Source organism: Molothrus aeneus, chromosome 6, assembly GCF_037042795.1.
Source record: "Molothrus aeneus isolate 106 chromosome 6, BPBGC_Maene_1.0, whole genome shotgun sequence".
NCBI lineage: Eukaryota > Metazoa > Chordata > Aves > Passeriformes > Icteridae > Molothrus > Molothrus aeneus.
Window position 1 is genome coordinate 61,279,321 of NC_089651.1, and position 14,670 is coordinate 61,293,990.

The 14,670-nt window shown below is 41.7% G+C and overlaps 1 protein-coding gene across 1 annotated transcript in view; it reads left to right on the top strand.

Moving 5' to 3' along the window:
• MAP4K5 (mitogen-activated protein kinase kinase kinase kinase 5) overlaps positions 1–11,336 on the top strand; it is a 63,025-nt gene extending 51,689 nt beyond the window's left edge. The window contains exons 22-32 of the mRNA XM_066551438.1: positions 826–886; positions 2,189–2,191; positions 2,278–2,392; positions 2,519–2,577; positions 3,929–4,032; positions 5,364–5,541; positions 7,494–7,562; positions 7,984–8,076; positions 8,637–8,707; positions 9,420–9,475; positions 10,850–11,336. Coding sequence (XP_066407535.1) covers positions 826–886; positions 2,189–2,191; positions 2,278–2,392; positions 2,519–2,577; positions 3,929–4,032; positions 5,364–5,541; positions 7,494–7,562; positions 7,984–8,076; positions 8,637–8,707; positions 9,420–9,475; positions 10,850–10,937 — 897 coding nt within the window. The 3' untranslated portion in view covers positions 10,938–11,336. The remainder of the gene's footprint in view (positions 1–825; positions 887–2,188; positions 2,192–2,277; positions 2,393–2,518; positions 2,578–3,928; positions 4,033–5,363; positions 5,542–7,493; positions 7,563–7,983; positions 8,077–8,636; positions 8,708–9,419; positions 9,476–10,849) is intronic.
• Positions 11,337–14,670: the final 3,334 nt, after the last annotated feature.

Below are 14,670 nucleotides of genomic sequence, written 5' to 3' on the forward strand. Positions count from 1 at the left end.
ATTATTCAATCTGACAGTCCTCTCTGGGCTTTTCCACGTGCTTTTTTATGTCCCAATGAAGGGTTGGCTGTGCCAGTGGTGGGTAGGGAGAACATCCAGTGCACTTCAAACAAAATTTCCTTTTCCCTGAGAGCATTCCCAGCTGGCAGAGGTCAGGTGGGACCACCTCAAACCCCACAGGTTTCTGCCACACCTCTTGTTCCCACATTTCCTTTTATCCATTTGCTGATTTCTCCCCTGCAAATGCACTTTCTGAAGTGTTTCTCCAACTTTGAATTCTGGTTGTGTCTTCCAGACACCTTCCTGTCTGTCTAGGGTTAACATCTCCCAGTGCCAGAAGGATCTTTTTTATTCCATTTGTGGTTTTTCACTGGAAACACTGAATATACCCAAAGCTATTCTGTTAAACAGAAAACTGCTGGGAGATACTCAGGCTTTGTGTCCAACCAGTTGGATCTTTTCTTTCCACACTTTCCCCTACACCTATTTTCTTACTTTGCACGTGGGAGTGGCACATGGGACAAAGTGTTCTGGAATCATGGAATGGTTTGGGATGAAAGGGGACTTAAATCCCACCCAGTGCCACCCTGCCATGGCAGGGACACCTCCCACTGTCCCAGGCAGCTCCAAGCCTGGCCTTGGACACTTGTTCTGGTATTCCTTGGTCTGTCTGTGCAGGGCTAAGTAAGGGTATACACAAGAAGATGGGATTTTCTCCAGTGTGGATCCCTGCAGGAATGGTGGTGGATGTGGAACAAGCAGAGAAAATCTCAGGTAAAGATTCCTGTAGGTTTCTATTAATGGAATTTTCTTCTTTATTTCCAGTTATTCCCTCGAAAGTGCACCTGGCTGTATGTTATCAACAACACCCTGATGTCCCTGTCAGGTGAGTGTCAGTACAGGGGAAATGATTGCAGCTAGAAATAAACAGAAACATTTAAATCATGACTGAATGCAAGGTTTGGGGTCAGTCAGGAGAGGAGAAGGCTCCAGGGAGAGCTCAGAGCCCCTGGCAGGGCCTGAAGGGGCTCCAGGAGAGCTGGAGAGGGACTGGGGACAAGGGATGGAGGGACAGGAGCCAGGGAATGGCTCCCAGTGCCAGAGGGCAGGGATGGGTGGGAGATTGGAATTGGGAATTCCTGGCTGGGCTGGAATTGCCAGAGCAGCTGTGGCTGCCCCTGGGTCCCTGGCAGTGCCCAAGGCCAGGCTGGACACTGGGACACCCTGGGACAGTGGGAGGTGTCCCTGCCATGGCTGGGGTGGCACTGGGTGGGATTTAAGGTCCCTTCCAACCCAGACCACTCTGGGGATTCTGTGCTCCTAAAACAAAACCTGTGTCCCTTTGAAGGAGAATGAGGTGGCTTTCAGGTCCTGCAGATCCAGCAATTTTCCTGATTCCTGGGCAGTCAGTTGTCCTGGAATAGAACATTCCAGACAGGAATGAGGCACTGTGCCATGGAGGCTGATGGTGGGACTGTGCCTTTGAACATGCAGGATTCATATAACACTTGACGTGGTTTATCAATGAGAAAATATCTTAAATATTTTAAAATATCATTTAGAATATAAATATACTCTTTCTAATAATTTAGAATATAAATTATAATATAATATATAAACATACTATAGTATAATTTATAATATAAAAATATTGTTTATTTATACACTATGTAATAGTATATTTATATACTCTATAATATATGGTATACAATAGTATATATGGTATACAATAGTATATAATAGTATATATTTATATACTATTATATACTATGGTATATAATAGTATATAAATATAAATATAAATATTTATATACTATAATATATAAATATATATAAAATATATATATTAAAATATTTTTATATTTATATATACTATAATATATAAAATTATATATAAATACTTGTATATTTATATATACTATAATATATAAATATAAATTATATACTATATAATAATATATATTATTTATTTATATACTATGTACTATTATATACAATATACTATTATATACTATATATATTATTTATTTACTATAATTTATTGTTGTTTTGTAATGACAGCCTTTAAAAATAATTGCATAAAACTAAATGTAATGAAATAAGCTCTTATCTCTATATTCATTATTATTTTTATCTTGATTTATTTCTCTTCATATCTGGACATGACCTACCTGACACCTGTTTGCAGAAGGTAATTTTTTCCATATTTGCATTTTCCTGACCAGTTCTGTGGTGGAGGAATGGCTGAGATGTCAACTGTGCTTTTCTCTCTTGCAGGGAAAACATTCCAGCTCTACTCCCATAATTTAATAGCATTGTTTGAACAAGCCAAAAAAACAGGATTAGCTGCTCATATTCAAACTCACAGATTTCCTGACAAAATATTACCAAGGTACAAACCTTTCACTTAAAGACAATTATAATAAGTGAAAATAGCCATAAATTGTCTTGGTTGAGTTGGTGTGTGAAGGGCCCCATCATCTGTTCTTAATGCATTTTTTGGTGATTATTATTCCAGGAAATTTGCCTTAACAACCAAGATCCCTGACACAAAAGGATGCCACAAATGCTGTATAGGTGAGCAGACAAATCCAGCTTTGCCATTTGTTCCCCTTGCCATGGCACGTCTGAAACTCATTTCTTTTTAATAAAATTAAGAGTTCTTTGTTCAGAAAAAAGGCTGAGGGAATTGGGGTGGTTCAGCCTGAGGATGTTCCAAAATTACCTAATTGGGGCATTTTAGTGCCTGAAGGAGCTACAGGAAAAATGGAGAGAAATTGTTGGCAAGGGAGGGAGTGCCAGGCCAAGGGGGATTCCCACTGCCAGAGGGCAGGGATGGATGGGAGATTGGGATTAAATCCTTCCCAGAGCCCTGGCACACCCACAGACAGCATTTCTGCTTTGTCACCTTGCCTCAAGGTGTGACCCAGGTCCAACTTGTATATTTGGAAAACTTGAATATTTTCCACCAGGAAAGGATCGGGAATAAAAATTCAGGCAGCTTGGGGAGGGCAGAGCCATAAGTGTACTTTGAAGGGCAAAGTTAAAGATTTGGAAGTTGTGGATTTGTCCTGTCCTTTCCCTGGTGCTGTGTGAAATCAGAATCCTGGAATTATCAAGGCTGGAAAAGCCCTCTGAGGTCATCCATCCATTCCCCCAGCACTAACCCACATCCCCAAGTACCACATCTGCAGATTGTACCTTTGCACCCTTAAAATAGAAATATAAATATTGTAAATAGAAATATTAAGTATAAATATAAAATACATAATGTATATTATATATTAAAATATATAAATTCAAATATTATAAATATAGATCTAAATCTGAATATTATAAATATAAATATAAAGCTGCATGCCTGGAGATCCTGTTCAGCTCATCTAAAATGCCCACAACAGCCACATTTACAAATCATTCCTGAAATCAGGCTGCTCCTGTGTCCAGCTGAGCTTAAAAAGCCACCCCCAAACCCTGGTTCTTGTATTTCATGAGCTGTCAGAGCTCCCCAGGAGCTTCCCACCTTCCCTGCCTGGGGATTTATTCCAACCCCAGGGAAAGGCACTGCAGCTTTTCTGCCCTCTCAGCCTCTGAACTGGGACTCCAGGAATGCAGCTGGTTGTTAATTAAAACTGTAATTGAATTTTTCTGGAATGTGGCACAGTGTTAATCACTGGGGATGTTGGAATGGGAAGCCAGAAGGCAGCTGGTGGGAAACTGATGGAACAAGATGGGTTTTAAGGTCCCTTCCAAGCCTAATCCTGCCATGAGATGGTTTTATAATGCAGCTTCTTAACTCAGATGTAAAGTTAGCTGTAGGGTTGGTTTTTTTGTTTGTTTGTTTGTTTGTTTGTTTTTCCCAAGTATGAATTGAACTTGCAGAGCTTTAAAAACGACTGTTTTCTGGCATTTTTTTTATTTTTTGTAGTACGAAATCCCTACACAGGCCACAAGTACCTGTGTGGTGCATTGCAGTCTGGAATTGTTCTCCTCCAGTGGTATGAGCCAATGCAGAAATTCATGTTAATAAAGGTAAGCAGTCACTTCTGGTGCAGCTGAATTGTTATGCAGTTGGTGAAATAACCTTTGCAGAGTTTGGGGTGGAAAGTGCACCCCAGTCTGGTGCCATTTGTGGGTTGGGAGCACTTGAAAATCTGGCTGGACACATTTTGACTCAGAAAATCTTGTGACTGAAATGATTTAAGTAATAGAAAAGTTATTTCAATGCTGGATCAGGCCCAGCACTGGCAATAATGCACCATGATCCACCTCTGCCCAGCTTCAAAAGCAGGGAAAATTCTGTATATACAATATACAATTTATAAATATACAGTAATACACAATAATACAGTAAGATACAATACACAATATATATACACAATATATACAAAATTTCTACTCTGTATACAGAATAGAAATATACAATTCATAAATATACACTAATACACAATAATACAGTAATGTACAATACACAATAATACAGTGATATACAATAATATTAATAAATAATATATTAGTATTATTAATATTAATACATATTATTAATATTATTTATTAATAATATTATTAATTGAAATATTTATATACAGAGTATACTCTGTATGCTTTGTATATTTATAAATATACTCTGTAACTTTAATTATATAATATAAATATAATATAAATATATTTATATAAATATATTTTCTATTTTATATATTTTATTAAATATAAGTAAATGTATTTATAAATATATAATATAATATAATATAATATAATATAATATAATATAATATAATATAATATAATATAATTAGTATATTATTAATATAATAATATATAATATATTATTAATATATCTGAAATAAGTATATATAAAATTATATCTAAAATATCTTTAAGAAATTTATTTTATATTATATTGATTATATACATTATATATATTATATATACTTTATATAATATATTATAAATTTATTAAAGATATTTTATGAAAGAGATTTATTATATATTTTAATAATAGAAGTAGAGTTACTATAAATATAGTTATACTCATAATATATTATCTTTTATATATTTATTAAATATAGATAAATTTATTTATAAATGAATCTGTTTTATATATTATATATAGTATATATTATCTCTATAAATATATATAAGTGTTATATATAGTATACAATTAATATATTAAATAGCTTTTATTAAATAGATTTATAATGCCTTTTAATAATAGGAATATAATTGTTATAAATGTAATAATATTAATATAAATACAAATAATCTGAATATAAATATTCTCTGTATATTTCCACTCTGTGCATGCTGTTGCAGAGTCATCCCAAGGTAGAAACAAACCCACAGCTGCTGTTTTGTTTTGGCAGCACTTTGACTTCCCTCTGCCCAGCCCCCTGCACGTGTTTGAGATGCTGGTGATCCCGGAGCAGGAGTACCCCATGGTGTGCGTGGCCATCTCGCGGGGCACGGAGCCCGGCCAGGTGGTGCACTTCGAGACAATCAACCTCAACTCTGCCTCCTCCTGGTTCACTGAGATCGGGGCAGGTGAGCCCGTGCCCCCTCCTCCGCTGCTTTGGGAAGCCTGGGAGTGCTGGGAATTCCTTCCTTGGAGTGCTTTGGAAAGCCTGGGCATGGTGGGAATTCCTTCCTTGGAGTGCTTTGGGAAGCCTGGGCATGGTGGGAATTCCTTCCTTGGAGTGCTTTGGAAAGCCTGGGAGTGCTGGGAATTCCTTCCTTGGAGTGCTTTGGAAAGCCTGGGATGGTGGGTGTTCTTCCTTGGAGTGCTTTGGAAAGCCTGGGGATGGTGGGAGTTCTTCCTTGGAGTGCTTTGGAAAGCCTGGGGATGGTGGGAATTCCTTGGAGTGCTTTGGAAAGCCTGGGAGTGGTGGGAATTCCTTCCTTGGAGTGCTTTGGAAAGCCTGGGAGTGGTGGGAATTCCTTCCTTGGAGTGCTTTGGAAAGCCTGGGCATGGTGGGAGTTCCTTCCTTGGAGTGCTTTGGAAAGCCTGGGCATGGTGGGAATTCCTTGGAGTGCTTTGGAAAGCCTGGGAGTGGTGGGAATTCCTTCCTTGGAGTGCTTTGGTGCCTGGGGATGGTGGGAGTTCCTTCCTTGGAGTGCTTTGGAAAGCCTGGGAGTGGTGGGAATTCCTTCCTTGGAGTGCTTTGGAAAGCCTGGGCATGGTGGGAATTCCTTCCTTGGAGTGCTTTGGAAAGCCTGGGCATGGTGGGAATTCCTTGGAGTGCTTTGGAAAGCCTGGGGATGGTGGGAGTTCCTTCCTTGGAGTGCTTTGGAAAGCCTGGGCATGGTGGGAATTCCTTGGAGTGCTTTGGAAAGCCTGGGGATGGTGGGAGTTCCTTCCTTGGAGTGCTTTGGAAAGCCTTGAGCTTTGGCAGCTTCTCTGCCTGGAGCAGGTGGAAGCTGATCCCACATGGAGAGGGACTGGGGACAAGGACAGAGGGACAGGAGCCAGGGAATGGCTCCCAGTGCCAGAGGGCAGGGATGGGTGGGAGATTGGGAACTGGGAATTCCTGGCTGGGCTGGAATTGCCGGAGCAGCTGTGGCTGCCCCTGGATCCCTGGCAGTGCCCAAGGCCAGGCTGGACACTGGGGCACCCTGGGACAGTGGGAGGTGTCCCTGCCATGGCAGGGGTGGGATAGGATGGGATGGGATGGGATGGGATGGGATGGGATGGGATTTAAGGTAATTTCAAATCCCAGTTATTCTCTGATTCCCTGATTTTCTGTTGTGCTGACCTGCCCCACATCTGCACAAACTGTCCTTCAAAACAAAAAACCTTTTCTAAATTCCCTTAAACATCAAGCAGACCCTGCTGGTTGGGTTCTCCTTTGTGGTTCCATGCTCTTTCCTGGGATCCTGTTCTTTGCCCTCCTTTCCTGCATAACAACTCCCAGAAATGGATTCTTGTCCATCTTCCAGCCCTTGGGGGAGGATTGTTATCTTCAGCTGGCTCTCAAAAAGCAAAGATTTGGGTTATTTTTAAGACCTGGTTGATATTTTGCAGCTGCTTTTCTCCTTTGCCTTTGTTGGATGTCCATTTTTACCTTTAAATATTGCTGTAGGAACAACTTCATTAGTAAAAACTAGGGAAAAAAATCTCTTAAACTAGTTTATTATCATCACAAAAATCTTTCCAGATGTGGATTTATGGGAAAAGAGTGGGGTTTTAGGAATTAAAAGTCCTTTTGTTTATTGTGGTGCCTCCCTATGAAAGAAGCTGTGCTGAACCATAGCATAAAATATGTTTTATCCAGTAAAAGTTGTGTTTTTCTATTAAATACCTGCTTTGAACAGAGAGCCTTGTGCTTCTCCCAGAACATTCTGGGAGCCTCTAAAAATCAGAGTAACAACAACAACAAAAAAATCAGACTAATAATAGCAGAGTGAAAAGAGCTTGGTGGGGGAGCAGAGTCTCTTGATGTGATATAAAATATAAAATTGTGATATAAAAAATAAAATAATCTGGTTTTTTTCTCCAGGCAATCAGCAGTTGGATGCCATTCATGTGACACAGCTGGAGAGAGACACTGTCCTGGTCTGCCTGGACAGTGAGTAACACAAAATTCTCTTGGCTAACTCACCACACCTCGTGCATAACTTGGGTTGCCACAGTTGTTGATTTGAGCTTCACCACGAGTTTGGGGGTTTTTTTTGGGTTTTTTTTCCTCCCTACATTATTAATTTGTGTTGTAATATTTCCAGAAAGATAGATTGGATAAGTGGGATTTCATTCTGGATTTTGTAATTCCACTTTGTCTCTTCATGTGTGCATCACTCTGTCAGTGTAAAACCACCCCAAGTGTACAAAGTTTTCTGTATTTATTTTGCGACAAAGATGGGTTCATTTTAGCAAATGCTGTAGATGTTAAATTTGGATATTTCTTTGTGCCTGATAGATTAAATTTGTAGTTTGCAATTAAATCCTTTTCAGCAGTGGGTTTTAATGCTGATTTTTCTCTTTCTCTTGAGAATTTGTGAAAATAGTGAATTTACAAGGGAAATTGAAGTCAAGCAAGAAGTTGGCTTCTGAGCTGAGCTTTGATTTCTGCATCGAGTCAGTGGGTGAGTGATTTGCTGCTCTGGGGTCTCTCAGGGGTTTAGGAACTCACTGTTGAAAGCCTGACTGGGTTTGGTCATTTCCATAGCAATGAGAACAAAACTTGGGCAGGAAAAAGTGGTTTAGTGATACATAAATCTGTGTTAGCCTTCTAAAAGTTAAGATTTTATTTCTATTGCTAAGTAATAGCACATCCATTTTTTAATAGTCAGGGTAATAATATTTGAATCAAATTCTCAAGCTGCTGTCTTTAGACTAGGACAGGAGTTTTTTTAAATTGTAGTTGTCAAACAAGGATTTCTGCTGTCATAAACTCTCAGAATCACAGAATTAAATCACTCAGAGCTGGCAGCTCTGTGCTCTCTCCATCCCTGAATGGAAAACTCCCATTTTCCATCATTCATCTGTTTGGAAATAACTGTAATAATTCAGGTGATGTGTCATTTCCAGCAGCCCACATGCTTTGCTTGGCAGTGTTTGTTTTTACACTTCCTGAGGGGTTCTGCAGAGGCACTGGGAAAACAGGGCTGCAGGGAATGGGGTGTGATGTGTCCCTCCTCTGCAGTGTGCCTTCAGGACAGCGTGCTGGCCTTCTGGAAACATGGCATGCAGGGCAAGAGCTTCAAGTCAGATGAAGTAAGTGATCTCCAGTTTAATTCCTCCAGTTTAATTCCTCCTGTTCCTTATTTACCACTGGATTTTTTGCCTTCTCTCTCTGATGCCTTGTGCAGGCTGCCCTAGAGCAGAGGCTGGATGGAGTTCCAGAATAAAGCAGGGATTCATTCAAAGCATCTCCTCCATGCATCCACCTTGGGCAGCACAAGAGCCCAGCCAGGCCTGCACCCAAGATGAACCAAAACGGCCCCAAAATGCACGGCCGGGCACGGGGTCTGTCCCTGGGATCAGTTCTGCTCCATTTGCATCTTGCAGTTCATTGTCCCATTCCAGCTTTAGCCCCTGCAGTCCCACCCTGCTTGTTTTTCTCTCTCCAGCCCACGGGGTTTGTGCTCTTGGGCTGAGGTTTGGATCATTTGTCCTTGGTGCCCAGCTGGAGCAGGAATTGTTTTGTCTCCCTGCTCTGTGCACTGAGCTCAGCATCCCCTGATATGGAGCCCAGACCCTCACACTAAGGCAGCACAGAATGTGAAAATATAAAAGCTAAACCTGAGGCATCATCTCTGCTTCCCAAGTGAGAATGCTCACATTCCACAATGCTTAACATCCATTTATATATTTCAGTCCTGCACTTTGCATTAAAATGCATTTGATTGTTTCCTTTCTTCCAACTCAGACCAATAAATTCCCTTGTGCTGCTGAAATGGATCTGAATATCTGCATTTTTCTGCAGGTGACCCAGGAGATATCTGATGAAACCAGGGTTTTCCGCCTGCTGGGCTCAGACAGGTAATCCCCCTGCAGAAACAGAAACCTTTTGTTTTATTTAAACCAGCTTTTCTAGTTCCCAGCTGGGCCTGGCTTCCAGCCCAGCCCAGCTCTGTCTGTGGGCACCAGGAGCCAGGGAGAGAGGAGAGATGCTCTGGACCTGCAGGGTGCCCAGTGCACTTCTGGAAAAGCCTGCTCCAGGTTTTGGATTGTCCTGGTGAGCTGGAAATTACCCTGGCTGGTCAGGAAATAACAAACTCAGGTTTTAGTCCCAGGGATCCAAATCCACACATTTTCCATAAGATCCAGGTGATCCCTTCCAGCTGCACAGGTGGGGAGAGGTGCAGCTGTGCCCAGGTTTGCAGCCTGAGCAGAAGCTGCCCCAGGCTCCAGGTTGGACCTGTTCACTTGTGGATTCTCAGCCAGCCAGGGGGATAAATGTAGGAATAGACAGGGATGAGTGCAGCAATCACTTCAGCCACAGAATCCCACACTGGTTTGAGTTGGAAGGGACCCTAAAGCTCTTCTTGTTCCAGCCCTGGGCAGGGCCACCTTCCACTAGAGCAGGTGGCTCAGAGCCTTGAACACCTCCTGCTCTCAAAACCCTGATCTTCTGCTCCCTCATCTGGCCTTGGAACTGCCAGACCCTTTGGTTTGTATTTTCCATCCCTGTACAAATGGAGCAGGAGTTTTCCTGCCATTCCAGTGAGATGTGGATCTCCTTTTTACCTTGGATCACTCCAGAACTGCTTGAGTGCAGAGGTGAGGATCAGGGACAGAGACTTCATTTGGAAACTCTTTGAGGAAAACAAAAAGCAGAGACAAGTTTAATCCTAAAAACAGCAGGAACTGGTGCAGAGGAATCTCAGCATTTGGGAGGGAGAGGGGAGCTCAAGGGCCCAACCACAGCAGCTGATGGTCAAGGTCCAGCAGTGGTCAGTGTGCCAAGACAGGGGGAGAATCATTGTCCAGAGTGGCCACAGGAACATGATCCAGCAGGACAAGGGCAGAGATGGGCTTCAGTGATCCCTGTGAACCCATGAGGTGATAAATATTTGGGAGGGAGGAGAATTGTGGAGGTTGCTTATCAGAAGATGTAGGAGGGATAAACATTTGGGCTGCAGATGATGGGATCATGGAATTACAGAATGGATTGGGTTGGAAGGGACCTTAAAAACCACCCAGTTCCAACCCTTCCACTGTATCTTGTCCTTGAGTGTTTTTATCAGAAGTGATGGTGGAAAATGAGGGAACTGGTTAAAGAAGGAAACACCCAAGATATTTGTGAGAACCTCTATCCCCCACCTGTAGAAACCCCTGAGTTTCCCCCTCAGGAGTTACACCAGGAGCTGTTCCTTGCCCCTAACCGTGGATCCCGTTTGTGTTTGGTTGCAGAGTGGTTGTGCTGGAGAGCAGACCCACAGAAAACCCCACAGCTCACAGCAACCTCTATATCCTGGCTGGACATGAGAACAGCTACTGAGCAGCAGCCAGCCCAGGCAGCAGAGGGAACTGGGAGCCAGGAGCACCAGGAAACCGGGACTTGGCTGCTCCTTGTCTGGCACCCGAGCTGTGCTGGGCTTTGGGGTGGAACCAATCCATTTTTGCAGCTGGGAACAGCTGGTTCTGTCTCTTGCCACTGTGTGGTTGGTTATGTCGAGTTTGCTTAATAAAAGCTGAGATAAAGAGCCCTTTACTTGTTAGTTCTAGGGAAACAGAGCCTTGAAACGTGTTCTGCAGTAAAGGTGCCATAAACTGTTAAATATTTCCCTTCCCTTGGGTTTTCCTTTTATTCTGTAGATACAGATCTAGTGCTGGCTGTTGCCCTGTTTTATACTGAGTCTTATTCTTAATAAAACAAAGATTTGTGTAGGAAGTGAAAGTATCTGCAAAGCTTTTTGGTTTTAAATCTGCCATTGGGTATGGCTTTGTATAATAGACTATTTAATCCTTATTTATTAATCTGCTGCTAGGATGGGGTAATGTCTAACTTTTAGCAAAGGAAGGTTGCAGAGCAGCTTACTTTTTTTTTTTTTTTTTTTTTTTTTTACAACTGTATAAAGATTTGATTATTCTTTTTCCTTGTAGGGATGTAGTGCATTACTGAGGGGTGTGTTACCATGTTGGGTGATCATGTAAAAAAAATGCAGTTTTGTACAACAAAGTATTTTGTACTGATTTTTCTGCCTGCAGAATTGCCATAAAAGGGATTTTCTTACTTCCTAGACGTAGGGTGTGTGTACACAAAGTAGAATATTGATATCAGACTCATTGCTCCTGGGTGGCTGTGTACAATATCCATGTGTGTGTGTGTGTGCATGTGTGTGAAGTTGCCTGGCAGTGTGTATTTTTTATATATATATTTATACATATATATATAAAAATGTACAAAACATATATGCTTTATTTTCATAAATTAGGGATAAGCCTTGTGACATGAAGTGGAAACTGTAGCAGGTCATCATCCTTAATGAATGAAAGTATCATGTATCCAACTGCCCACGACGTGTGGTTTATTTATGCTGCTGCAGAGGGGACCTGGAGCCACAGCTGAGCCTGAGCAGCATTGCAGCTGCTGTGCTTTGGGGATGGCTGCAGCCCCAGCTGTGAGTATAAATAAACATGATAAGAACCATATTCTGTATCCAAGCTTTGATCACTTTTTGGTCACCTGCATTTTTTTTTTTCCTTTCTCTTTTCTCCATTGAAGAGTCACATCGGTTCCTTTTGTTTTCCTCATTAATTAAAATTCCTGAGGTACCATTAAATATAGACTGACTCCAGGAGAGCATCTGGTTTTACTACCTCACATTACCCTGCTGGCTTTGATGTGAACACTCCTCGGGCAGGTGCAGAATTCCAGTGCTCAGAAACATTGGAATTGAAGGGGTTTTTTAATTAAATGCCTGTTCAGCTCCTGAGATCTGCTGCCTAGGAAGGAGAGGCTGGAATTCCCAGGTCATTTGAGCTGAGCAGGAAAGGTGTGTGAGAGCTGGGAGTGCTTTGGTGCTGTGTTGGCATCCAGCTCCCTGATCCATAATTTACCAGGGAGGAATTGTCTGGGCCCCCGTGATGGCTCAGGGACATCTCCTTACTCAGGACAGCTGCAAGGTGGGAAGGTCCAGAGGGGAAAACAGCCCTGCACACATTCAGCATTTTAGCCACTGTCATTCAAAACTAATTCTTGCTGACTTGACATCCAAATCGAGTCAAGCTTTTCAGTTCTGACACTGTGTCAAAGCTTAATAAGTACTAAGTGTACAGATGAAATTTATAAATCACTCCACAGAGCATGAAAAATGTGCTTTAGGGGTGGCCAGCTGGAATTGGATCAGCAGTATTAAAAGCAGGACGTGTGATTTTTGTCTTCTAAAAGAGTTCTCTAGTATTGAAATTACTTCTCCACAGGTAACAGAGACTGGTGATTAACCTCAAATGGTGCCTCTCCTGGTCTTTAAAACAAAAATTAAGGTGAAGTGAAGCACCAGGTGTAGATATTGTAGAGCAAACACTTTTTAATTTACCTCATTCACTACAGAAGGTAATTTCAGCTTCATCTTTGAAAACACTTAAAGGAGATCTCTAAAAGACTAGAGAAACCTGTAAATAAAATCTGAATATTTATGGGGAATAACTGGAGTAAATAACTTCTAGGTCATGACACTGTCATGCAGGAATAACAAGCAGAGAGTATTTTTCTTTGACACGAATTGCTGATGTTTTGCTGGATCCTAAAGAATAAACTTAGGAAAGTCCTCATTTAATCAAACCTTTTTTAGCTGTTGAAGCATTTCTAATGGCATGTTGTGAAATGCTTATTGCTGGTTTCATAGACAGTGGCATTTTTTGGCATGATCTGCAAGATGCTGTTTCCTAGTGTAAAACCTCACTTTTATTCCGTACCACAGAGCAGATTTGTGTGTTCCAGCCAGCCTCAGTGACTCTGATCAGTATAATTTGTGTTTGACTGTTTAATTTAGTCTGGTATTGTCTGTACCTTTGTTTTTGTGGAATTTAAACCAGGCTTGAGAAAGCCTAACAGGGGGAGCTCAGGAGTGATGAAGGAAAAGCTTGCTCAGCCCCTCCTTCCTCACTCAACATTTATCAACATTTTAATTATTGGATGCACGAGGTCACGTACCCAACTTGAAAGCCTTAAAACAGGCTCCCAGAGCTCTTGGAAGTACAACCAGCATAGGAAGAGCAGTCTGTGGATTAATCTCTTTGGATTTCCTGACCAAATTCCTTGCAAGTGAAAAATACAGCTGGAATTGTGCTGACATCTCTTTAAAGAAGAAAGGTACAACGCATCAGGGGAGCCACGGTGTCTCTGGATGGAAAGGACCAGACTGGGAGACTCTGAAATGTGCTTTTTTTTACCTTGTTTAGTCCTTAGGTGTAACTGAGACTCAAAACTGCACTCGTTCAGTTTGTGTAACCAGGCTTTGTTCCACGGGAATTTCTGTTGCAGTTCAGTCTATGCCAAATAAACTGCTTTATTTGATCTGGGCCGTGGTGACTCTCTGGGAACAATCCCTTGGTCAGAGGCTCTGGGGAGGACTCAAAACCTCAGCCCAGGTTTTGTGGCTGCTGTGGGAAGGGCCTGGCGCCGCTGATCCCTGTCCTGCAGGCTGCAGGGAGCCAGCAGCAGCTCCTGGGGACAGCACAGAGGGAGAAATCACAGCAGCAGGGACACCTTATTCCCACAGGGACACGTTATCCCAGCCCAGCCAGCTGGGAGCACCGAGGAACCACCCAGGAGTTGTTTGGCTGGGAAAGCAGAGGCTCCTGCCTTGTACCTGGGGAGAGAGCAGGGGCTGGTGGGCTTCAAAGGGCTGCCCAGAGTAGGGAAACACACAGCTGAGGACCTAGAGCAGTTTACACCTTGTGTAAACACACACTTTGGCTGTTTGATGCAGGTGCTGCAGGTGCTGTACCTGTATCCCAGATCTTCAGGGATCTGCTGACGAGGCTGAAAAAATAATGTCATGAATGTGGCTTTGCACAACACAACTGCCAGTTACTGTTACAATATTTATAAATAAATATTTATAAATAATATAAATTATATTTATAAATAAGATATATGTATTATTTATAAATATATTTGTAAATAAATATATTTCTATAAAATACATAAATATAAATAAATAGTCCTCCTCTGCAGGAGATGGTTAACTCTGGTGGGGTCAGTCTTGGCAGCTGGAATGTGAGGA